The 25,817-nt window shown below is 44.1% G+C and overlaps 1 protein-coding gene across 2 annotated transcripts in view; it reads right to left on the bottom strand.

Annotated features, from left to right (window-relative positions):
• The window catches only part of LOC118749942 (probable tubulin polyglutamylase ttll-15), a 57,828-nt gene extending 45,871 nt beyond the window's left edge, over positions 1 to 11,957 (bottom strand). The window contains exons 1-4 of one of the 2 annotated variants that reach the window (XM_036484707.1): positions 11,855 to 11,957; positions 10,624 to 11,801; positions 10,327 to 10,537; positions 10,150 to 10,223 (exon numbers count right to left, since the gene is read on the bottom strand). In XM_036484707.1, coding sequence (XP_036340600.1) covers positions 10,173 to 10,223; positions 10,327 to 10,537; positions 10,624 to 11,801; positions 11,855 to 11,872 — 1,458 coding nt within the window. In that variant the 5' untranslated portion in view covers positions 11,873 to 11,957 and the 3' untranslated portion in view covers positions 10,150 to 10,172. Of the gene's footprint in view, positions 1 to 10,149; positions 10,224 to 10,326; positions 10,538 to 10,623; positions 11,802 to 11,854 lie in introns of those variants that run through there. The other variant, XM_036484701.1, reaches the window with a different exon arrangement.
• Between the last annotated feature and the right edge of the window lie 13,860 nt (positions 11,958 to 25,817).

Here is a 25,817-nt window from a genome sequence, read left to right as displayed (position 1 = left end):
TTACAGTCTAGAGGTCCAGAGGTTGCTTGTTGAACCTCTGGACTTCGTCCGTCAGTTCATATAGATGGCTCCTGACGTGCCAAGGCGAGGGCTCCTCTGCAAGCAGCTGACTGTTTGGGTGGCCACTTCTGTGGCTCCCGATCAGGAACTGCTTGCAGAGCATTATGTTGTGCTCCTTTATGGGGAGCATTTGTGCCTCGTTGTGGAGATGATGTTCGGGCGACATCAGGAGGCATCCTGCTGTCCTGAGTACGGTGTTCTGTACAGTCTGTAGCTTCGTCCACTGCGTCCTACTAGCCCCGGCGACCACACTGGCGCTGCGTAATTTAAAACCGGCCGGCCTATTGCCTGGTATGTTGCCAGCAACGTTTCTTTGTCTTTGCCCCAAGTACTGCCAAGAACTGGTGTGTCATCGACGTGAATTCCCAGCGGTAGCCTGACCTCCTTCGTCCAGGTTGTGAACAGGGTCGCAGAGGATTTCGTAGGGGAGAGGGCTAGACACTTTGTAGTGAAGAAGTGAGAAAGTTCGGAGAGCTATCCGTTTACTTTCGAACACAGGTCATCAATTCCATTCCCAGTCACCATGATCGAGCAATCGTCGGCGTAAGAGACAATCGAGACTCCCTCTGGTGGTTGAGGGAGCTTTGAAATGTAAAAGTTAAACAGTAGCGGGGAAAGGACACCACCCTGTGGAACCCCCTGTTTTATTTTTCTAAGTTTACTCGATTTGTCTCTAAACATTACCGACGAGTGTCGACCACTCAGATAATTTGCCGACCACCGTTTGAGCCTCTGTGGGAGAGAGGAAGCCTCTATATCTTCTAGTAGCGTGGAATGGTAGACGGTGCCAAACGCCTTTGATAAGTCCAACGCTACTAGAATAGTTCTCTCACAGGGACGGTTTCGGTTAAGGCCACGAGTTATCTGAGTGTTTATGGCGTTAAGTGCTGTTGTTGCACTGTGCACTTTACGGAAACCATGCTGATGCTTCGCTGGGGTCAAGTGGTTTGTGAAATACGGGAGTAGCAAGGCCTCGAGTGTATTCGCTACCGGGGAAAGGAGTGCTATCGGACTATAAGAATCTCCTATGTTGGCAGGTTTCCCCGTTTTGAGCAGGGGGCCACTCTCCATACTTTCCAGATGTCTGGGATGATGAGAGTGGCCATAGACAAATTGAGGACCTCCGTTAGGTACGCTACCCCCGCAGGACCCAAATTTTTCAGCATCAGCAGGCATATTCCGTCGGGACCCATGGCTTTGGAGGCTTTCTCCTTCCCGATGGCCACCTGAACTTCACCGCAAGTGAAAGCAAGGGGGGCACAGGTTGTTGACAGTTTGTGCAGCCTTCTGGTAACTCGACGCTTGGCTTTGTCCACCGGTGGATGCAGTATGAACTGCCATCGTGCTTCGTCGGATTGGACACTGACCTCACGGTTGACCAAGGGTTACCCACACCAGAGGTGAAGTTACAGGTCTTCAGATGCTCCTCCCACTTCTTCCGCTTATGTACGTTTACTAGTTGCCGAGTCTCCGCGTTGAGATCCCTGATACGGGGATCTCCGGGATCGGCCTGACGAAGGCTATCACGCTCGTCATTGTAGTCAGTATTTTTCCATCTTAGAAACAGATCTGGGAAACAAAGTCCCCTAGTTATAGTCAAAATTAAGTCGACACTAAAGTTAGTTGCAGCTTTTTTTACAGGTATCCCATTGAAAATTATGTCAAAAAGCTGCAATTAACTTTAGAGTCGACTTAACTTTGACTATAACTACGGGCCTTTGTTTCCCAAATCCGTGTCTAAGGATGGGATAATACTGACTACGAGTTAATAAGTTTGTTAAGGGGCCCGAGTTTTTCTTATATAGATGTACTGTGGAAAAATTTCCGCTCTTTTCGGTGGATACATTTGGATACAGTTTTCGATTTTTTATAGATACTTTAAAGGCTAAGGCAGTGGCAACACTGCTCATGGCTTCGCAACACGCGTGATTGGACGAGTGACTATGTGGGCCCCTGCTGTGCTGCCCAGTCGCATACCTCCCCCGCGACGCCGCCAACCACCACCACAAGGCAGCACTCCCTTTTGCAGCACGTACAGCAGGGAGCCGGCAGGCAACACAACTCCTTAACACCACATATAACAATCGGTCTCCCAAGGCACACAAAGGGGCTACAATTTAACTGTAACGGACTCCAGAGCGAGATCGAGGAGATAACTGTCTTTATTGGAAGGCATGGAATATTAATAGCTGCGGTCCAAGAGACGAAGTTGCACGGCAATTCAACCTTGTTGAATTGCGCCGGATACAAGGTACACCGTCGAGATAGCGAGCGAGACAATGGTAAAGGTTTAGCGTTCATCACGCACCACACCGTGCAGTATCGTCTTATTGAAGCAGACACCGACCACAGGGATACCATCCTAGAATGTCAGGGTATTGCTATCCGGTTAGGCGGTGTTGAGCTCGAAATATTTAACGTATACATGCCCCCTGTCACCAGCTGCCCGGCAGGATATCGCCCTGAAATAGGTGCGCTACTCAGAGGTGAAAACCGTATGATAGTTGGCGACTTTAACGCGCACCACGATCTTTGGCACTCAAGCCTGTCAAATGGTCGTAGGGGAATATATCTGGCTAAGCAGATAGACGATTCGACATTATGCACAATCAACGACGACGCACCCACCAGGATTATGGGCAGCTGCTGCAGCTCTCCAGATCTAACAATTGTCCGAACTGGTCTGATTCAACAGCGTATCGTGGCGACCTATGCTGACCCTGGCATCAGACCATCTGCCCATAATCATCTCGACTGATAAACCTGCCGACTTTGCTTCCGCGGATCACCGGACCTATGTCAATTTTTCCAAAGCTGACTGGAAAGGCTTCGCGGATGTTACTGTAAGCGCCTTCACTGCACTACCCATACGAACCGACGTCCAAATAGGTGAACGTAAATTCCGCAGGGTTGTCACTGCTGCTGCAGCTCGCTTCATCCCAGCAGGATGTATTAAGGATACACGTCCGAACTCTCCTGCTGAAGCGGCTGTTCTAGCCGATGAGCGTGACAACCTTCGTCAGACCGATCCCGGAAATCACCGTATCAGCATCTGAACTCGGAGATTCGGCAACTTGTGAACGTACATAAGCGGAAGAAATGGGAAGAGCATTTGAAGACCTGCAACTTCGCCTCTGGTGTGAGTAAGCTTTGGTCAACTGGGAGGTCGTTGTCCAACCCGACGACGCGTGACGACAGAGTCAAAATAGACTTTGGTAACCACGCTTCGTCGGACCCGGAGCGATGCACGAGTTATTTTAGCCGGCAGTTTATTCTGTAGCCTCCGGTGGATAAAGCCAAACGTCGAGTGACCAGAAGGCTGCTCAAAATGTCAAATCCCAGTGCGCCTCTTGTTTTCACCAGCGGTGAGGTAAGGGTACCATCGGAAAGGCGAAAGCCTCCAAAGCCACTGGACCCGACGGAATATGCATGTTGTTGCTGAAAAATTTGGGTTCTGCGGGAGTAGCGTACCTAACGGAGGTCGTCAACTTGTCTATGGCCACTCTCGTCATTCCAGGCATGGAAGATGGGGAGAGTGGTCCACTGCTCCAACCCGGAAAACCAGCCAACAAAGGAGTTTTATCGCTCGATAACCCTTCTTTTCCCGGTAGCGAAGACACTGGAGGCTTTGCTACTCCCGTATTTCACGAACCACCTGACCCCAGCGAAGCATCAGCATGCGTTCCGTAAAGTGCATAGCACAACAACAGCACTTAACGCAATAAACACTCAGATACCTCGCGGCCTTAACCGAAACCGCCCCTGTGAGAGAACTATTCTAGTAGCGTTGGGCCTGTAAAAGGCGTTCGACACTATCAATCATTCAACGCTACTAGAAGATATAGAGGCTTCCTCTCTCCCACAGAGGCTCAAACGTTGGTCGGCGAATTACCTGAGTGGTCGACATTCGTCAGTAATTTTCAGAGACAAAACCAACAAGCCGCGTAAAATTAAACAGCGGGTACCACAGGGTGGTGTGCTGTCCCCACTACTGTTTAATTATTACATCTCTAAGCTTCCTCAACCACCAGAGGGTGTCAATATTGTCTCTTATGCCGACAGTTCGATCATGGCGTCTGGGAATGGAATTGATGACTACTGCTTGAAAGTAAACGGTTATCTCGCCGAACTTCTTTACTGCCAGGAGCCTTGCCCTATCCCCTGGGAAATCCTCGGCAACCCTATTCACCACCAGGACGAAGGAGGTCAGACTGCAACTGGGTATTTACGTTGATGGCGTAACAATACCGACGGTGAATAACCCGAAAATTCTCGGAGCTACCTTCGACAGTCTGCTCTCCTTCTCGGCGCATACAACCGCAATTGCCAATCATGTACAGAGCCGCAATAATGTCCTCAAATCGCTGGCCGGCAGCACTTAGGGCAAAGATAAAGAATCGTTGTTGGCAACATACGAGGCAATTGGAAGGCCGGTTCTAAACTATGCTGCGCCCTTGTGGTCGCCTGGGACTAGCAGGACGCTGTGGATGAAGCTACAGACCTACCAAAACACGGCTCTAAGAACAGCGACCGGATGCCTCCGTATGACGCCCCAACACCACCTACACGGCGAGGGCCACAGGCTCCCAGTTAAGGAGCATAACATAATGCTCTGCAAGCAGTTCCTTGTAGGGAGCCACAGACGTGGCCATTCCAGCAAACAGCTGCTTGCAGAAGAGCCTGCGCCAAGGCACGTCAGGAGGCATCTCTACGAACTGACGGACGAGGTCCAGAGTTTCAGTAAACAACCTCTGGACCCGTCAGCCTACCGACAGGCCCTTAGTGGCATTCACAGCGAATCAGTCTGGAGTTATGTAGACTCCCGCCCTGTGAATTCCATTCTGGGCACACAACCACCGGACGTGGACGGGACAGAATAGCCCAACTTCGCTCCGGCTATTGCAGCAGGCTTAACTCATACCTGAGCGGAATTTATGAGGATGTGCACAACCAATGCTCGGCATGTAGAGAGTCGCCACACGACTCTTGGCACATCTTCAAATGCCCTGAGAACCCCACCCAGCTGACGCCCCTGTCCTTATGGACAGACCCTGTGGAAGTCGCACACTTCCTGGGCCTTGCTGGTAACCGCTACAACAACAACAACAACAACACTGGGCCTTATCAGTGCGGCTTTAGGCCTGGAAAATCTAGCATAGACCATGTATTCGCAACACGCCAAATCTTGGAAAAGACCCGCGAGAAAAGGATCGACCCTCGCCCCCTATTTGTCGACTTTAAAGCCGCTTTCGACAGCACTAAAAGGAGTCGACTATACGCCGCTATTCTGAATCTGGCTCCAACGCCAAATTGATACGGTCGTGTAAAATGACGTTGAGCAATACCACCAGCTCTGTTAGAATTGGAAAATACATCTCCGAGCCGTTCGCCACCAAACGGGGTTTCAGAAAGGGCGACTCCCTTTCATGTGACTTCTTCAAGAACCCCGCCCAGATCGGTTGATATCTCAGTCGTTGTCGTCAAGTTCCACTAACGGCAGCCCTAGGAAGCGTCCAGCCTCTATCGGGTCGGTCCACAAGGACAAATCCGTTAGGGTTGTCGGGTTTCCGGGCATGCGAAGCGATGTTTCGAATCAGGTGGGGTCTCTCAGCATGCCGGACACCCATCTGGTACATCCTCATTCAATCTACTTAGGTAGGAGTTTAACCTGCTGCAGTAGCTAGAGCGAAGTTGGGCTATTGTTGTAAGTGTCTCCCGAAGCAGATGAAGCTCCGTCTCGTCTATGTCCGGTGGTGGTGTGCCTAGAACGGCATTCACAGGTCTAGAGTCTACATAACTCGAGACTGACTTCCTGTGAATGCCGTTCAGGGCCAGTCAGTAAGCTGACGGGTCCAGAGGTTGCTTGTTGAACCTCTGGACTTCGTCCGTCAGTTCATATAGATGCCTCCTGACCTGCCTAGGCGAGGGCTCCTCTGCAAGCAGCTGTGTGTTTGGGTGGCCACTTCTGTGGCTCCCGATCAGGAACTGCTTGCAGAGCATTATGTTGTTCTCCTTTGTGGGCAGAATTTGTGCCTCGTTGTGGAGGTGATGTTCGGGCGACATCAGGAGGCATCCTGTCGCTGTCCTGAATGCGGTGTTCTGTACAGTCTGAAGCTTCGTCCACTGCGGCCTACTAGTCCCCGGCGACCACATGGGCGCTGCGTAATTTAAAACCGCCCGGCCTATTGCCTTGTATGTTGCCAGCAACGTTTCTTTGTCTTTGCCCCAAGTACTGACGGCTAGCGACTTGAGGACCTTGTTGCGGCTCTGTACTTTATTGAGAATAGCGGTTGCGTGCGCAGAGGAGAGCAGGCTGACGAATGTTACTCCGAGTATTTTGGGATTATTCACCGTCGGAATTGGTGTGTCATCGACGTGAATTCCCAGCGGTAGCCTGACCTCCTTCGTCCAGGTTGTGAACAGGGTCGCAGAGGATTTCGTAGGGGAGAGGGCTAGACACTTTGCAGTGAAGAAGCGAGAAAGTTCGGAGAGATACCCGATTACTTTCGAACACAGGCCATCAATTCCATTTCCAGTCGCCATGATCGAGCAACCGTCGGCGTAAGAGACAATCGAGACTCCCTCTGGTGGTTGAGGGAGCTTTGAAATGTAAAAGTTAAACAGTAGCGGGGAAAGGACACCACCCTGTGGAACCCCCTGTTTTATTTTTCTAAGTTTACTCGATTTGTCTGTTAACATCGACCACTCAGATAATTTGCCGACCACCGTTTGAGCCTCTATGGGAGAGAGGAAGCCTCTATATCTTCTAGTAGCGTTGAATGGCAGACGGTGTCAAACGCCTTGACAAGTCCAGCGCTACTAGAATCGTTCTCCCGCAGGGACGGTTTCGGTTAAGGCCACGAGTTATCTGAGTGTTTATGGCGTTAAGTGTTGTTGTTGTACTGTGCACTTTACGGAAACCATGCTGATGATTCGCTGGGGTCGAGTGGTTTGTGAAATACGGGAGCAGCAAGGCCTCGAGTGTCTTCGCTACCGGGGAAAGGAGTGTTATCGGCCGATAAGAATCTCCTATGTTGGCAGGTTTCCCCGGTTTGAGCAGTGGGACCACTCTCCCCACCTTCCAGATGTCTGGGATGATGAGAGTGGCCATAGACAAATTGAGGACCTTCGTTAGGTACGCTACCCCCGCAGGACCCAAATTTTTCAGCATCAGCATGCATATGCCGTCGGGACCTATGGCTTTGGAGGCTTTCGCGTTCCCGGTGGCCACCTGAACTTCACCGCAAGTGAAAGCAAGGGGGGTACAGGTTGTTGGGAGTTTGTACAGCCTTCTGGTCAACTGACGCTTGGCTTTGTCCACCGGAGGATGCAGTATGAACTGCCGGCTAAAATAGCTCGCGCATCGCTCCGGGTCCCACGAAGAATGGTGGCCGAAAGAAATTTCGACTCTGTCGTCGTGCTTCGTAGGGCAGTGACCTCACGGTTGACCAAAGCTTACTCACACCAGAGGTGAAGTTACAATTCTTCAGATGCTCTTCCCACTTCTTCCGCTTATGTACGTTTACTAGTTGCCGAATCTCCGCGTTAAGATCCCTGATACGGGGATCTCCGGGATCGACCTGACGAAGGCTATCACGCTCATTGGCTAGAACAGCCGCTTCAGCAGGGAAATTTGGGCGTGGGTCCGTAATACATCCTGCCGGTATGAAGCGAGCTGCAGCAGCGGTGACAGCCCTGCGGAACGTACTATCACCATGGTGGACGTCGGTTGGTGTGGGGAGAGCAGTGAAGGTGTTTTCAGTAAATTCCGCGAAGCCTTTCCAATCAGCTTTAGAAAAGTTGATATATGTTCGGTGCTCCGCGGAAGCAAAGTCGATTGGTTTATCCATCGAGATGACTATGGGCAGATGGTCTGATGCCAAAGTCAGCATAGGTCGCCATGATATGCTGTTTATCAGACCAGCGCTGACTATTGTTATGTCTGGCGAGCTTCAGCAGCTGCCCATAATCGTGGTGGGTGCGTCGTCAGATATTGTGCAGAATGTCGAATTGTCTATCTGCTCAGCCAAGTCAGTCCCCTACAATCGTTTAACAGGCTTGAGTGCCAAAAGATCGTGGTGCGCATTAAAGTCACCTCTGAGGAGCGCACCTATGTCAGGGTGATATCCTGGATGGAAATCTAACGCAGAATCCCTCCTGCCAAGTGCTACTTATGGCGCAGAAGCATATACAACAACAGCACTTAACGCCATAAACACTCCGATAACTCGTGGCCTTAACTGAAACCGTCCCTGTGAGAGAACGATTCTAGTATCGTTGGAATTGTCAAAGGCGTTTGACACCGTCTGCCATTCCACGCTACTAGAAGATATAGTGGCTTCCTCTCTCCCACAGAGGCTCAAACTGTGGTCGGCAAATTATCTGCGTGGTCGACACTCGTCGGTAATGTTTAGAGACAAATCGAGTAAACTTAGAAAAATAAAACAGGGGTTTCCACAGGGTCGTGTCCTTTCCCCGCTACTGTTTAACTTTTACATTTCAAAGCTCCCTCAACCACCAGAGGGAGTCTCGATTGTCTCTTACGCCGACGGTTGCTCAATCATGGCGACTGGGAATGGAATTGATGACCTGTGTTCGAAAGTAAACGGGCATCTCTCCGAACTTTCTCGCTTCTTCACTGCATAGTGTCTAGCCCTCTCCCCTACGAAATCCTCTGCGACCCTGTTCACAACCTGGACGAAGCAGGTCAGGCTACTGCTGGGAATTCACGTCGATGACACACCAATTCCGACGGTGAATAATCCCAAAATTTTCGGAGTAACATTCATCAGCCTGCTCTCCTTTTCTGCGCACGCAACCGCTATTGTCAATAAAGTACAGAGCCGCAACAAGGTCCTCAAGTCGCTAGCCGGCAGTACTTGGGGCAAAGACAAAGAAACGTTGCTGGCAACATACAAGGCAATAGGTCGGCCGGTTATAAATTACGCAGCGCCAGTGTGGTCGCCGGGGACTAGTATGACGCAGTGGACGAAGCTTCAGACTGTACAGAACACCGCACTCGGGACAGCGACAGGATGCCTCTTGATGTCGCACGAACATCACCTCCACAACGAGGCACAAATGCTCCCCATAAAGGAGCACAACATAATGCTCTGCAAGGAGTTCCTGATCGGGAGCCACAGAAGTGGCCACCCAAACAGACAGCTGCTTGCAGAGGAGCCCTCGCCAAGCAACCTCTGGACCCGTTAGTTTACTGACTGGCCCTGAACGGCATTCACAGTCTCGTGTTATGTAGACTCTAGACCTGTGAATGCCGTTCTAGGCACACCACCACCGGACATAGACGAGACGGAGCTTCATCTGCCTCGGGAAACACGAACAACAATAGCTTAACTTCGCTCTGGCTACTGCAGCAGGTTAAACTCCTACCTAAGTAGATTGAATGAGGATGTGCCAGATGGGTGTCCGGCATGCGGAAAGACCCAACCTGACTCGAAACATCTCTTCGCATGCCCGGACAACCTGACAACCCAAACGGCTTTGTCCTTGTGGACCGACCCGATATAGGCTGCACGCTTCGTAGGGCTGCCGTTAGTGGGACTTGACGACAACGACTGAGATATCAACCGATCTGGGCGGGGTTGTTGTAGCCGCTACAACAACAACAACATCCGATGAGGCGGCTCTTGGTATTTACGGGCCCGTACGCGTTGGCGACGGCGAGTACCGCAGACGATTTCGCCCAACCAGAATAGCCCAACGGCGCTCTGTTTACTGCAGCAGTGTCGCCCCGTAACTCACAGCATCTCTTCGTATGTCCTCTAAATCCCACCTCGCTAACGCCCCTGTCCCTATGGACAAACCCCGTCGAGGCTGCACGCTTCCTGGGGCTACCGTGAGTAGAGCTTGACGACAACGATTGAGGGACAAACCGATCTGGGAGGGGTTGTTGCAGCCGCTATAACAACAACAACAATCGCAGCGAATTAAGTTACAGCGGCTCCGCTGGGTTGGCAATGTCGTTTAAATGGTCACCGACGCTCTAGCTCTAAAAGTATTCAACTCGGAACCCGCTAGTGGTAGAAGAGGAAGAGGGAGCCCCCCCCCCCCCCCCCCTGCGATGGAAATGCCAGTTGGAGAAGGGCTTGGCTTCACTTGGTATTTCCAATTGGAGTCAGTTGGCACAAAAATCGCTTAGGCGGCTACAGGGCCAAATAAGGAGACGAAACAAATAAATGCAAATCAAACTGCGATTTTCTTAAAGGTTAAAGGCTAAATCTTCATATATTTAAATGGTTTACGTACCACTGCTTTCGGATATATCCTTTTCATGTCTACTTTATGCAAATGCTCAAAATGCGCCTTTCGTAAAATTTGAATTTCTGACCCTTTCAGACAAGGTAAACACATCTTGCACTCCGATTTATAACAAGATTTATGACATGAATATTTCGCACAGTCACTTAAGTTTACCGCAATATTTTTGTCAGACGTTATAATTTCATCATCTAAACGGCTAAAAAAAAAAATAAATATATATAAATAAATTAGGTACTTTAAACTCTAATTGAAGTAACACAATTACAATAGGACTATAATTACCTTTGTTTAGCCCGTAGAGGAGACCCAACGCCAACAAGGTTGAAAACGCTGTACAGAACTTGCTCATATAACAATGCATTTTGCTTGAAGTGCGCTGATGATAAATTCGGTGACATATTAATCTCCATTAAATGAACTTTCAGTTCATCATCTACAATTAAATCAAATCGAAGCAGCTCAAAGAAGTTACCAGTTTTATAAGGTCGCATAGCCAATACAATATTATTTTTCTTAGCTAATATTGTCTCTCGCACTATGTTTTCAACTTGCGTCCAAATGACAGACGGTTCCATTGATTGATCACGCACATACGCGTCGAAAGAAGCTCTCATACCCCCACCAAATATTTCAAAGTATTTTATTAGAGAAGGAACTTCCCAAGTTGGTACATAGTCATTTCCTACTACATATTTCTTTACATTTTTGGAATCGAAAGGGAAATACTTTTCCGAACAATAACGGAACAGCACGTCTCCAGTATATATATATGATAACAAGGGATCGACGGATGTTATCACGGCATACACTCCAATGTCGAATTTGTGGCCATCGACCAAAAAGGGATTTTCAATAAATTCTTGCAAAAAAGTCTCACTTGAACTCAGATTTATAGAATTAGAAGAACAAATTTTAATGTATCTATGCTTATTGTGCTTTTCCACAAATAATGTATCAGGATTGATAGAAGTATATTTTAAAAATTCTTCTTTTTCTTGTGGCAAACGGAAGGCTTTAGGCATAAATGGTAATGACGCGGTAGAAAGATCCACTTTGCTCGTAAGAAAACCTATTCCGGGAATATGATTTACAGTTTGATGAGGTAAAAGATGTCGCATCATTTCTGAGATATTTTGAAAAGGATATTCATGAGCCCAAAGTAGATTCCAGTCAAGTTCATTTATTGAAGTTTGTGTATATCCTAATACTTCTAACAATCGCACTACGTGTTGCAGATGGTTTTCCCCTGCTTTAACAGGAGGATACATTGAAAATTTTATTGAAGTTTCAGAATTATTTGTAACTGGCCGTTCCGTATTAACTTCAAGATTAAAGCTGTGATTAGTATAACAAAATTCTAACACAGCAGCAGCACTAATAGTAATAAGTAGAAATGCCAGCATTGCACATACGGACATTTTTGGCGGTGTCGGAGACTCAGCACTTAACGATTTGAGAGCCTTTAAAACCAAAATATTACAAACCATCAATAACATATTACAAAAATTCTCACCATTTTTTCCAAGTCCATTTAATAGAATAAAAGAAGCCACAAAATAATTTGGGCAAAATTTTTATTTTTAAAAATTTCACTTGTTTGGATTAGTGATGAGCGATATTTCTAAAGGTGGGTAACTCAGCACTGTGCTGAGTTACTGTGCTGACTCTTAGAAATGTGCCGCATGCTCAGACTCACCTCTGAAAAAATTTGTAACTCAGTAACTCAGTTTATGTGCTGACAATGTATAGCTCAGTGTGCTTCAGTGTCGATATGGTAACTCAGTTGATGTGCTGACACTTGCATAGCTCGGTTCGGCTGCATTGTTTACAACTGTGTCGATGTGGTAACTCAATTGATGAGCTGACACATTCACACAATACGATCTTCCAAAAAGTACCATAATAGATGGCGTCACGAGACTTACCATCAGTTGAATATACGACTACCAAATTTAACAAGAAGCAAGGCGAATAGCCCAGTTATGCATACTTGCACTGCTATACCCTTTTTACGTAAAAGTCAAAACCAAACAGAATTCTACATGTGAAGTGCTATGCGTTGGGTAACCGCTTACATGCATAGCCCATTTAACAGATTCTTATGTGACAACTCTCAAGCAAAACTAAGTAGGGAATTTATTCGCAAATGAACTCACCAGTTGAAATCAGCTTTCTAAAATTTTGCCGGCCAGCTACGAATAGAAGCTAAGGATAACCTTTTCTAAATCGATTTCGATTACTAACATCGTCAATAATTTCGATGCACATACCAATTGTGCGATAGCACACTTGTGCCAGCTCTCTGTGCTGACTCATTAAAGTGAGTTGGAGTTACTGAGTCAGCACACCAAAATTTACAGAGTTACCCACCCTTAGATATTTCACTTAGGTCGGTGTTATGCAGAAATTTTGTTTGGCAAACTGCGTGCAATTGTTGTTGCAGCAAACTCGGAGAGAGCGAGTTTGGTGACTCTCCCAGCAAACTAATTTGGTTTGGTCAAACTGCAGCAAATTCGGTGTTGTCATATACAAAAATTTTAAATTTTGCGCGTTATGTACATCTGAAATTCTCATTTCGTGTTGGCAATAGCCATGAAAACCATAATGAACGTGCAACCCTGTGCCAAACTCGACATAACCACCTCCGAGCAAACTAAGCAGCCGCCATTTAATTTGGCAAACAAAAGTTTGTCTGCATAACACCGACCTTATAGGGAATTTACATGATTCAACTTTCACAGGCGATTAGTTGAACCAAAAGTTGAACAAAAGCTGTGAGCCAAGGCGCATCAATTACAGGTGATAGCGATAGAGGCTATGCTTCTTCTTATGAGCATGCTTGTGTCCAATTATAGTCTGTTTTGCTTTGTTTACATATCCGCGTATACATACACATATACGTATATAAATACCCGAAATCTTTAAGAGTGTCGGAATTTTGTTACGATTCTTTTAGAAATCTTTAGAGAAAAACATATGAAGCGGTTGACAGGAACTAGTAAGAAATTTCTGTAGGATTTCTTAAAGAAAATTCTTAAAAAAAATTGTGAAACCTTACAGAATTCTATGAAATCCTGGTGTGCAGGGTATACATATACATACGAATATGAATAGATAAAGATGTTGATGACACAAGGAGTTCATACCAACGGTAAATGTTTTTTTTGTACGATTGCTACAACCTGTATTTGTTGAATCATGGCTGTGAGGCGACCCTATTAAGAAGGCAAAGGGTTCATCGATATTTTTGAAATATCGATTATATCGGATCAAATTTCGATGAGCGCCATCGATGTTTACAATTTCCTAAAATCGACTATACATTGGTCGCGTTCATAAGACGTAGCTGTTTAGCTCATCTGCTACGAAACTGCTGGCAACTGTTGAACCCAACAATTACGTCTTAGAAACGGTTTGATGAATATGCTGCCAAATGAACAGCTGATAAATGTAAACAAATGAAATGGCAAAAAATTTAGATGGTTGCGCCGATACTATTTAGAATTCAACGCTGGGCGGCCGCCGTCTTGAAAAAATCATTCAATGTTACAATGAATGGGTTGGCTTTCCTTTATGGCCGTTCGTTAAAGGGGCGGTGGGCGAAAGGTAAGTGGGCGTGGCACCTCTAACCAACCTTTTTGGAGAGGGAATGAACCGCCATTGACAAAAATGCAACCCCCGACCACCTAGGTCCCCTATGGATCCCTAGGGACCCCTTAGAAAAATTACCAAAAATTACAATTTTTATTTGCGTTTATTCGCTTGAAAAATGTTAAATATTCATTTGCACAATACATTTTTATATACACATTTTTATATACAAGACATTTTTATAAAACACCCAGTAACCAAAATAGACATCATTGGGGCGGCAGCCCCAGGTTTACCACACAGAAAGGGAATTCTAGTTACCTCATCCTTTCCCAAGGTTACATCACTGGGGCGGTGGCCCCGTTAGGTCACACAGAAAGGAGAATTCTACGTAGTAAGGGTTATAATCAGCGGGCCGAAGGCCGCTTACGCAGAAAGGAATTCTACGCAAAGATACTGTGGAAGCAAGTAAAAATTGCGATTTTTGGCCATTTTTCTAAGGGGCCCGTAGGAACCATAGGGGGCCTAGGAGGTCGGGGGTTGCATTTTTGTCAATGGCGGTTCATGCCCTCCCAAAAAGGTCGGTTGGAGGTGCCACGCCCACTCCCCCTTCGCCCACCCCACCTTTAACGAACGGCCATAATGGAAAGTTTCCCCCAATGAATAAAACAGTGTGAAATTATATAGCAAACATCTTAAAAACATATATTTAGAAACGTAGTATTATTATAAAATATTTTAGTTACTTTATCACGTCAGTAATATAAAATATAATAAATAACTCTATCTGCACACTTGTCGTCCAATCATAGTTGCGTTATCGTCTCGCCCTGAAATTTTGAGCCGAGCACACGCATTTCAAAGGAGATGAGCACACTTGTCGTTATCGGCATATCGTAGAAGATGCAGAAACGGGTTTTTGCTAATTGTTGTGCACGCATTGTTTGTTTACATTTTATGGGGGAAAATTAGTGAAAAAGTTAATATTCGCATTAAAATTGTATAAAAATTAGTATTTTTTTACATAAAATCTGTGGAAATTATTAAAAGGTGGATAATTGCATTAAAATTCAATAAATGTGAGCGTTTTTACTATAAAATATGACGAAATTGTAAAAAGTGTCTGTGTGCATGCACAAAGCACATTTCAGGAAAAGAAAAGAAGAGGTATTACTGAAAAATTTTTGAAGCACAATCTATATTTGAAAAATTGCAGCCTTTTGTAAATATCTCGCGAAAATATCAATCAGAAAAACAGAAAATACCTGCTCCAAGTGAATTTTTAGACGCCGAATGAATTGAAATATCACGACCGAGTGTGCGAAAGTGTAGTCGTCATGTAATCGTTGCATCATGATTGTGACGACGAAGCAACTATGATTGGACGACCAATGTGCAGAAAGCCTTAATCATTAAAACTCGCCCGGGTTCCCGTTGAAATTTCAATGAAATTGGGCCTTGGAACTTTAGGCTCAGCGAACCTACTACGGTATGCATTTTTATTCTATTTATAGCATGGATAACTAGATAAGAAACTCTCTCATTTTTTCTGAGAGCGCGCCCAGGAGCTCGTTTTCGTACTTGGCAGCACTGCCAATCCCTGGGCAGATAAACAGCTGACACGCGAAGTGGCGAGCTACCACTAGATGTGTGGAAAATGCATCACATCGAATTCAGTGGTTTTCTTCTTTCCGCATTTTTTAATATTATTATAAAGCAGTATTTGCAACTAAACGCGATTTTACTGGCAATGTAAACACTGAAATATAAAACAGATATGAAAAATATTGCAACTTTTGTTCGTTGTGTTTAATCTAAAATTTCTCTATAAATGCCCATACATGTTTTCGTCACAGTGGCTCTACTGGAGAATGTTATAAAAAATACACACTTCGACAGCCCTCTCACGAGAAAGAGTTTCATCTATCTAGTTATCCATGATTTATAAGAAGGGTAGAAGAATGGTAAATAAATACGGGGAAATGCATCCATATGAAGGGGTTTTCTAATTGAATTACAGAGAGTTGGAATTGAAAAGTTTTAAATTCTCCTTTTAATGTGACTACAACCTAACAAAATGTGAAACATCGGAATCCATCGATATATCGATGTTTTTCTGTCGATGTATTTTACCGGGCCGATACACATTCAATTTTCCCCTTCCAGTTCTCAATACTCTTAAGGCCAGTCCATCTAAAACTTTGGCGTTGCGTTGGCGTTGGCGTCGCTTCAACAGCTGACGATGAATACATGAATTCAAATGCAGACGTCAACGTAGCCAGAAATCGGCAACGCTCACGCCAACACAAAGCAAAAAGATGGCCAACTCTCATCTTTTCGCGTGTGTTGCTCGTCAGCTATTGCAAATAAATAAAATTGTGTGAAATATTTTCCCTTTTTAATTAAGTGCGGGCAAGGAATATCGTTTTTAATGCAATTATTGATATGAAATATTAATTTATCTGTAGTTAGTATATTAATTTAGTGGCCCAAGCATTCGCTGCCATGCGTTCATTGTAGCAAGCATACTTTTAACGTGCGTTCTGTCAAACTAACGCCAACGCCAAAGCCAACGCAAAAGTTCTATGTGGACCGGCCTTCACACTTTTTCACTAACCCACTCTTATTTATTGGTTGAATGAGCAGCTTGCTTTCAATTTTTCTCTTTCAATTGAGTTTAAATTTTGCTTTCAACTTTGATCAGCTTTTCAGCATTGGCATTCGAATTTTGTGAAAATAAAAAAATACTAAGCTTATGCATGTTAAAATGTTAATCTACAATGGAATTAAGATGGAAAATGTTCTAAGAAGCTAGTTAGTTATATTGTTTTCTTGAAGGCGACATGTTGATAATGAAATTGCTTCTCAAATTGAATGCTGCTTACGTAATGGCTTTCCGTTTTGATGATTTTTTAATGTGTGTGCAATGTGTGTGGGGAAATTGAAAGACAAAAACTGATTGTGTGTCGTCAGCGTTAGCATCGATGTTCACATTTCCGATGCATCGAAACATCGATGTATCGATGTTTCCCCCCGAAAATTTGCTTACCTAATTTCACCACAGTATCAGTGTTGCCAAACATAAGCTTTTCCTACCAAAATTGGTAGGTTTTTTTTCCATTTGGTAGGTTGGTGGGCTTGATTGGCTTTTGGTAGGTTTCGGGACTACGAGCAATAGTTATTTGAGAAAAATGTCTCCAAACATTTGAGCATTTTTTTTTTACCTTAATAATTCAAGATACGCACCCGCCTCTGTGCAGCAAAAAATGTGCGCCCATCAATGCAAGGAAAGCTTAACGTCGAAAAGCTGCAATCACAACAGACGGCCAATTTATACGCCACTTGACTCACACACCTGCTCTATGAGAGCACTCTTCAACAATCCGACATACGCGAGCAGTGCAGCCACATTTTCCGATCATTAAGTACCGCCGCCGAAGAAGTAGTTGGATTTCAGCGAGCCCGAAAGAACAACTGGTACGATGAGGAATGTCAAGAAGCCGTAGAGAAAAGAGACGCCGCCTATAGGGCCACGCTGTGATCGTGCGAACCATGTGGGACCGTTATAGCGAACTGAAGAAGGAAGTGAGACGTATTTGCCGCAATAAGAAGGGAGAGGCCGAAAGGAAGAACGCACAAAAATTCTACCAGAGGGTTACAAGACCGGGGCGAACTCCTGTAAGAACCACAATAGCGACCTAGTGACCGATTTCCAGAATATACTTAAATTGTGGAGGGAACACTTTTACAACCGACTGAATGGTAGCAGCGCTGCAAGTAGTAGACGAGCCCGAGTCCCCAGTCGATGATGATGGAGTAGCTGTCCCACAGCCTGACTATGACAGGATCGACTCTCACCAGCTATTTGTCGATTTCAAAGCCGCTTTCGACAGCACGAAGAGAAGTTGCCTTTATGCCGCGATGTCTGAATTTGGTATACCCGCGAAACTAATACAGCTGTGTAAAATGACGTTGAGCAATACCACCAGCTCCGTCAGAATAGGGAAGGACCGAGCCGTTTGATACCAAACGAGTTTCAGGTAAGGGGACTCCCTTTCGTGTGATTTCTTTAATCTGATGTTGGAGAAGATAATAAGAGCCGCGGAACTGAACCGCTCAGGCACAATACTTTACAAGAGCATACAATTGTTGGCGTATGTCGACGACATCGATATTATCGGTAAAATCAAGGGCTACGTCCGTTCTGCCTTCTCGGGATTGCATGGAGAAGCAAAACGAATGGGTTTGGTGGTGAATGAGGACAAAGCGAAATATCTCCAGTCATCACACAAACAGTCAGAGCATACGCGTCTTGGCACCCACGTAACTGTTGACAGTTACAAGTTTGAACAAGTAAGAAAGTCTAAGTTCGGGCGGGGCCGAACATTAAATACCCGGTGCAAGTATTCACTACATGATTTTCACCTTTCCGAAAGCTACCGCTACATGGCAAGCCGGGGTGTATCAATTTTGTGTAAATTAGCGTCCTTAAATTTCGAAATATTGAAGTTTCAAGCATTTCTGAAATCTACCATTATATGAAAAGCGGCCTCAAATTTAGTCCGATTTCAATAATTTTCAACGGTTTGCTTTTATGTGGCAAGCACAATAACCATACCGAGTTTGGTACAAATTGGTAGAACGGTTACCGAGATACATATATGTGATCATAAGTAGGCGGTGCAACGCCCATTCTCCAAAATTTTATCACAAGCATATTTTCTGATAAAGAGTTGTTCCAAGCATCAATTTTGAATAAATAAGCTTTAATATTTACTGACTTATCGAAGATTTCGTATTTCTCCAAATTACCGCTATATGGGATGTGGGCGTGGTTATTGTCCGATATTGTTATTCGGCCATTAAGTATGCTGTAGCAAGGCTAACAACTGTGCCAAGTGTGGAAGAAATTGGTACAGGGGTTACCAAGATATACACATGTAACCATAAGTGGGCGTGGCTACGCCCGCTTTTCAAAAATTTTTAATATTCTTATTTAATATTCGTATTTGTGAAAATTACTGTTATATGGGACACAAGTGCGCTCGGGTATAAAAAGTAGACGACTTCGTTTATTTGGGAACCAGCATTAACACCAATAATAATGTCAGCCTTGAAATCCAACGGAAAATCACTCTTGCCAACAAGTGCTACTTTGGGCTGAGTAGGCAATTGAGAAGTAAAGTCCTCTCGTCGTAAAACGATCACACTCTATAAGTCACTCATCATGCCTGTGCTGGTGTATGGCGCTGAGGCATGGAAAATGAAAGCATCTGATGAGGCGGCTCTTGGAGTTTTCGAGAGAAAGATTCTGCGAAAGTTTTACGGACCTTTACGAGTTGGTGATGGCGAATATCGCAGACGATTTAACGATGAGCTGTATGAGCTTTACAACGATATAAACATAGTGGAGCGAATTAAAATTCAGCGGCTCCGCTGGCTTGGTCATGTCGTTCGAATGGACATAAACGCTCCTGCTCTGAAAATAATCAACGCGGGCCGCGATTCTGGTAACAGACGAAGAGGAAGGCCTCCTCTGCGTTGGAAAGACCAGGTGGAGAAGGACTTGGCTTCACTTGGCATTTCCAATTGGCGTCAGTTAGCACAGAAGAGAAATGACTGGCGTGCTGTTTTGGACTCGGCCAAAATCGCTTAGGCGGTTACAGCACCAATAAAAAAGAAGAAAAAGTAGTACTGCCCTTTCTGTGTTGTTGGAAAAGAAGGGCGTAAGTATTTTTGCGCAGAAATTCTTTTTGCGTTGGCGACCTTCGGCCACGCTTAGGGATTATAACCCCTACTAAGTAGAATTTTCCACTCTATGTTACCTGAAAAGAGATATAATGCATATAACAAAAACCGAAATAATGCATATGTGAAAAAACGAAGTAATGCTTACATGCACAGTTTCTGTTGAAAACCGAAATAATGCATATGTGGAAGTCGAAGTAATGCCTACATGCGTGCGACGTTGAAAAAGAACATTTGTTGTCAGTGAGTCGAAGGTATTTGTACAATTTGCTTAAAATATTAGTAACAAATAAGTATTTTTATTGCAAATTAAATAAAAAACAAGTAAGAGCAGCGCTGTTTTCGGCTATGCCGAAGGCTTCATACCTTTCATGAACATCTGCAAATTTTACTTTGACAGATTACTGCTTTTGAATACATCTGCATACATCGATAGAGGAGTTACATACTTATATAAAAAATCGCATCTAAACAATCAGATGTATGGAAGATATACCTTATATGGCACCAATCTAAGTGATTTTCACTGCTATGTGATCGGTATGTAAACCGGTAACACAATTTATTGGGTTTAGTTTCCTAAATAAAGGAGATATATTGCAAAAACTGGTATCTGAACAATCAGTGCTATAGGAGATAAAGCTTATACAGCATAGATTTTGATGATTTTCTCAGTAAACTTTGTATTATTATTTATAAAATACGAAACTTACGAAATTTATCGGTTTTAGCTGTTCAAATAAAGTTTTACAGTAAAAAAAGATGTATGGAAGATATATGTTGTAGTCATCCGATCCTTGTTATTTTCACTGTAAGTATTCTGTTAATAATGAGTGAAAATGGTGCGAAATTTCATGTTCCTAGCTGCATAAATGGAGGAGTTATGATAAAACACCTCATATCGGAACAATCAGTTGTATGGGGTCTGCAGGTTATAGTGACCCGATCTTTATTATTTTCACTGTAAGTCTTCTGTTGATAATGAGTGAAAACAACGCGAAATTTCATGGTCCTAGCTACATAAATGTATGAATTATAACGAAAAATCTCATATCTGAACAATCAGTTGTATGGGAGCTATAGGTTATAGTTAGCCGATATTTTTAATTTTCACTGTAAGTTTTCTGTTGATAATTATTGAAAACAGTGCGGAATTTCATGTTCCTAGCTATATAAATGGAGGAGTTATAACGAAAAATTTTATATCTGAACAATCAGTTGTATGGGAGCTATAGGTTATAGTGACCCGATCTTTGTAATTTTCACTGTAAGTATTCTGTTGATAATGGGTGCAAGTACTGAAAAATTTCATGTTCGTAGCTGCATAAATGAAGAAGTTATAACGAAAAATCTCATATCTGAACAATCAGTTGTATGGGAGCTATATGTTATAGTGGTCCGATTCTTCCGGTTCCGACAAATGATTAATACATTATAAAAATACACCCACCTACCTAATTTGATGCGGATATCTCGAAAACTGAGAGACTAGATTGCATAAAAACAGACGGACAGACAGACAGACGGACATGGCTATATCAACTCAGCTCGACGTTCTGATCATATAACTATACATTTTAATGGGTCTATCTCTTTTTGTTCTGATACTTACAAACATCGGACCAAAGTTATAATACCATTTCATGCTCATGAAAGGTATAAAAATTGCTGGAAAATAATCAGCGCTTTGTTCTCTTTACTTATTTAAAGTTTCAAGCGTGTCACATCATAAGTGTAAAATGTATACATAAATTCAAAATAAATTTTCTTTCCAAAATATCTTTATTTGTATATGTTGGTTGGTATAAGCGTCGCCTGGGTATGTTCCCAGGACCCAATTAGTGTTGAAAGCACCATTTTGATACGCTTTCTCTGGGACCCCTGATTTTATCTGCTTTCATGATTTGTTGGGTTCGTCAAACCATTTGGATTTTCCAATGAATCTATTTAGGTTAGTAATGGTGAATTTGGAAATTTCCCCAAGATTTTGGATGGAAAAACTCCCGAGTGTTATCTGCTTTATTTGTGCCAATGCTGGGCAAAGATAGTGAAGGACCGTTTCCTTACTTCCCACAAGATTACAGCTACGGCACCGAGGGTTATACGGAAGGCCCATCCTAGCTGAATGTTCACCAATGAGCCAATGTCCCGTTATCGTGGCTATTAATTTGACTATATCTATCCTCGACCTCTTGAGAAGTTCTTCTGTTTTTGGCTTGCCATAGTGCGGCCATATGTACCTCGCAGTTTTGCAGGTTTTAAGATTGTTCCAACGTGTATCAGCCATACGTGTGAATTGCAGGTGCAGTTCCCTTTTGCTGAGTCCTAGTGGACAATTTATAGTTACTGCCTCGGATTCATCCAAAGATGCTCCGGCCTTAGCCAACTCGTCAGCCCTCTCATTTCCGTGTATGTTCCTATGGCCGGGAACCCAGATGAGAGTGATGTCTATTAACTCGGCCACCGTGATTAGCGCACGTTTCCAATCTCTGACTGTTTTGGATTTTGTTACCGGTGAGGCAAGTGCCAGCATTGCCACTTGGCTATCTGAAAAAATGTTTGCTTTTCGTACACCTAGGCGGTTCCTCTCTAGTGCTTTACAGGCCCTTTCGATGCCCAGTACTTCCGCTTGGAAGATACTACCAAAGTCAGGTAGTCGAAACGAGAGAGAGACATTCAGCGTTTCAGAGATACACCCCCGCACCAACACCGCAGTCCATTTTGGACCCGTCAGTATAGATTTCAGTGGAATTATCCTCGACTATCCTTCCCCTACTCCAATCCCGTCTTGAAGGAAACTTCACCTAAAAGCTTTTGCTGAAATCTGTCGTAGGAGATATATAATCTGATTGTTTACCTGATTCGATAAGCTTGTCAAGAATATCACTATGGCCGTGCTGCAGAGCCCTCCAGCAGCTTGACTCTTTGAGTCTGACTGCCGCAGACGCAGCAGTTTCGCGGATATGGAGTTCTGTGGGTAGTTAATGCAGGATTACATTAAGCGCATCAGATGGACACGACTTAATTTCGCCTGTAGCACCTGCACAAGCTGCTCTTTGTATACTGCCTAATTTCCTGACGTTGTATTGTTTATCTAGTGCTGGCCACCAAACTAACGCCGCATACGTTAGTATTGGTCGTATGATAGCCGTGTACATCCAGAGGACAAGCTTTGGCTTCAATTCCCAGTTCCTACTGAATACTATTTTACATGTATAATAAGCTGTGTAGTCTCTCTCAACCCGCCTCTCTATATTTGTCTTCTAGCTCAGCTTGGTATCTAATACGACACCCAAGTATTTAGCCTCGGAGGACAATGTGAGAGACGTTCCATTAAGGGAGGGAAGCCTGAATTGTGGTATTTTTGTTTTATTGGTGAACAGCATCAGTTCCGTCTTGCTAGGGTTGACACCCAGTCCACTTTTTGTAGCCCAGGTGTTTAGCTGGAGCGAAGCTCCCTCTAGGATTTCACTAATCGTTGAGGGGGAGAGACCTGATACCGCCACCACTATATCATCTGCATATGCTACTACTTTCACTCCACCCTTATTGAGATCCAGTAGAATGTCGTTCAGTACCACCACCCATAGTGGCGGAGTGCCCCTATTTGCATAACGGGCCAGCTTTAGTGAATCAATGGTTGAAATTATGATACTGTTTCTGAGTATTTGTTCGATCCACTCGCATATGTGGTCAGATATTCCCACCTTCACAAGAGATCGAACAATTGCTTCGACTGTTATTGAAGGCCCCCTCTATGCCGAGGAATGCCGCTAAAGTGTACTGCTTGTAATGGAGTGATTTTTCTATGGTGCCCACGACTTCATGAAGGGCAGTTTCAGTTGACCTGCCCTTAATGTGTGCATGTTGAGCTTTGGAAAGTTTGGAATTTCCCAGAAAAAGCCTAATATGTAGGTCTAAAAGTCTTCCCAGTACCTTTCTTAGGAAAGATGTAAGACTCATTGATCGGAAGTCTTTTGCTTTTTCGTGATTTCTTCTTCCCGGTTTGGGAATGAAGACAACTTTGACTCTTTTCCAGCTATCGAAATGTATGTCAAGCTGATACTGGCTTTGTAGACCCTTTCCAGCCAGGATACCATAGGCTCCTGTAATGTCTGGAGCATTATCGGAATGATGCCATCTGAGCCAAGGGAATTGTATGGGGAGAATTAATTTATAGCGAACTTAATTTTTTCCTTGTCTACGATTGAGTCGAGTAACTCTTTTGAGAGTTGCTGACGATTTGTATGAGGCCATATGTTTGGCCTCTGATGGCAGCCAGGAAAGTGTGTATTTATGAGAGTCTCTAAGGTTGGGGTTCATGTGTTCCTTGGATAAAACTTAGCTTAGTCTGGCGGAATCCCTACAGTTCTCTATGGATGTGCAATAGGACTGCCAAAAGGCCTCTTTACCTTTCTTTACTCATTTTTTGTACTGCCTTAATTCATCTTTGTATGGCTGCCACAGTTTTGTTCTGTAGCACTCGTTAAAGATTTTCTGAGATTTGACCTGTGCTCCCTAAGCTCCCCCCTCAACCATGGAGGGGATTTATTCTTACACGCTTACTGGTGTGGATGTTTTAAAAGCTATGGCTAGAGTTTTCTCCAGCTTATCTTCTGTGTTGTCTAGTTCTGCAGAAGTTGTAATCTCCTTTGATTTACTACTGTCCAGGTCACCTGACGTTAATAATGATATGTAAATACAAAATATAAAATTTTCGAATGTAGATGAGTAAAAACGGCGGCGAGGAAAATAAGGCGAACTGTAAACGGCGGAGGGAAAGGTTAAAGGATGATGAAACAAAATTACAAAACTATAAATTAAACAAGTAATAAAGTCTAAGTTCGGACGGAGCCGAACATTAAATACACGGCGCAAATACCGCTACATGGTAAGCCGGGGTGTATCAATGTAGTTTCAAGCATTTCTGAGATTTACCGTTATATGAAAAGCGGCCGTAATTTTAGTCCGATTTCAATAATTTCCAACATTCCGCTTTCGTGTGGCAAGCACAATAACTATACCGTTTGGTAAAATTTTGTTTGGTACAAATTGGTAGAACGGTTACCGAGATACATATGTGTCATCATTGACGACGGCATTGAGCAAATATTTGTTAGAGTTAAGGGTAATAACTGGGATACTATTATCGGCTGCGTTTACTTACCCCCGCACCTCCTATGAAACTTACATAACTCATTCATCAACCATTTCATTTATTACTGATAAATTACGAATGCAAAACTTTTGGTTGTGGGCGACTTCAACTTGCCTAGTATTAACTGCACGAATCTACTTTATGACTGCTATTCTTCGTCCGGCTGCAAGCAGTGTAATTGCATTCTTAATGCGCAAAACAATACACTGGACCTCTGCTTCAGTGATATCGACATATCGCCTAATATCACTCCTGCTCTCGTTCCAGAGGATAAGTACCATCCTGCTCTGGCGGTTGAGCTTGATTTCAAACCCAGCCTAACTCCAGATGCATCGCCGATCTATGTTTTCAAAAAAGCAAACTATATAAATTTGAACGCATTCTTCATGAGGACAAACTGGGTGGATCTATACAAACAAGAAACAGTTGACGATAAACTTGACTGGCTTTATCACAAAATCTACGAAGCGTCTCCCAGTTTGTTCCGGTGTACTCCAACAAGTCGAGAAACTTCCCTTCCTGGTTTTCTAAAGAACTGGTAGAGAAAGTGAAACTCAAACAGGCGGCACACACACTCTATAAGAAATGAAAAACAATGCTAAATTATACACGTTTTAGTAACCTTAGGCTGGAATGCAAGAAGCTAAGTACCGAGTGCTATAGAAGTTATATCGATAGAGTAGAAAACTCACTGCAGTCCAACACCAAGGCGCTCTGGAATTTTATCAAAAACAAAAAACGTAGCAATAGCGAGGTACCATCGACCATGGTGTGGGGCAATCAATCAGCTAATACTGGAACCGAAATCAGCGTTCTTTTCGTGACATACTTTCAAAGCACATACGCACCAATCGCCCAAAATACCACTCCTTATCTGAATCTTACCGAACAGAGTGCTCGCATAAGTGACTTTGAGGTGACTTACGATGATATATTTAAACAGCTGAGCACATTAGACCCCAATAAAGGCGCTGGACCT

The sequence above is a fragment of the Rhagoletis pomonella genome, unplaced genomic scaffold (genome assembly GCF_013731165.1).
Source record: "Rhagoletis pomonella isolate Grant_MI unplaced genomic scaffold, Rhpom_1.0 Rhpom_scaffold_00001, whole genome shotgun sequence".
NCBI classification, from domain to species: Eukaryota; Metazoa; Arthropoda; class Insecta; order Diptera; family Tephritidae; genus Rhagoletis; species Rhagoletis pomonella.
The sequence above is the reverse complement of the archived record's forward strand: the minus strand, read 5'-3'. Positions and strand labels throughout refer to the sequence as shown.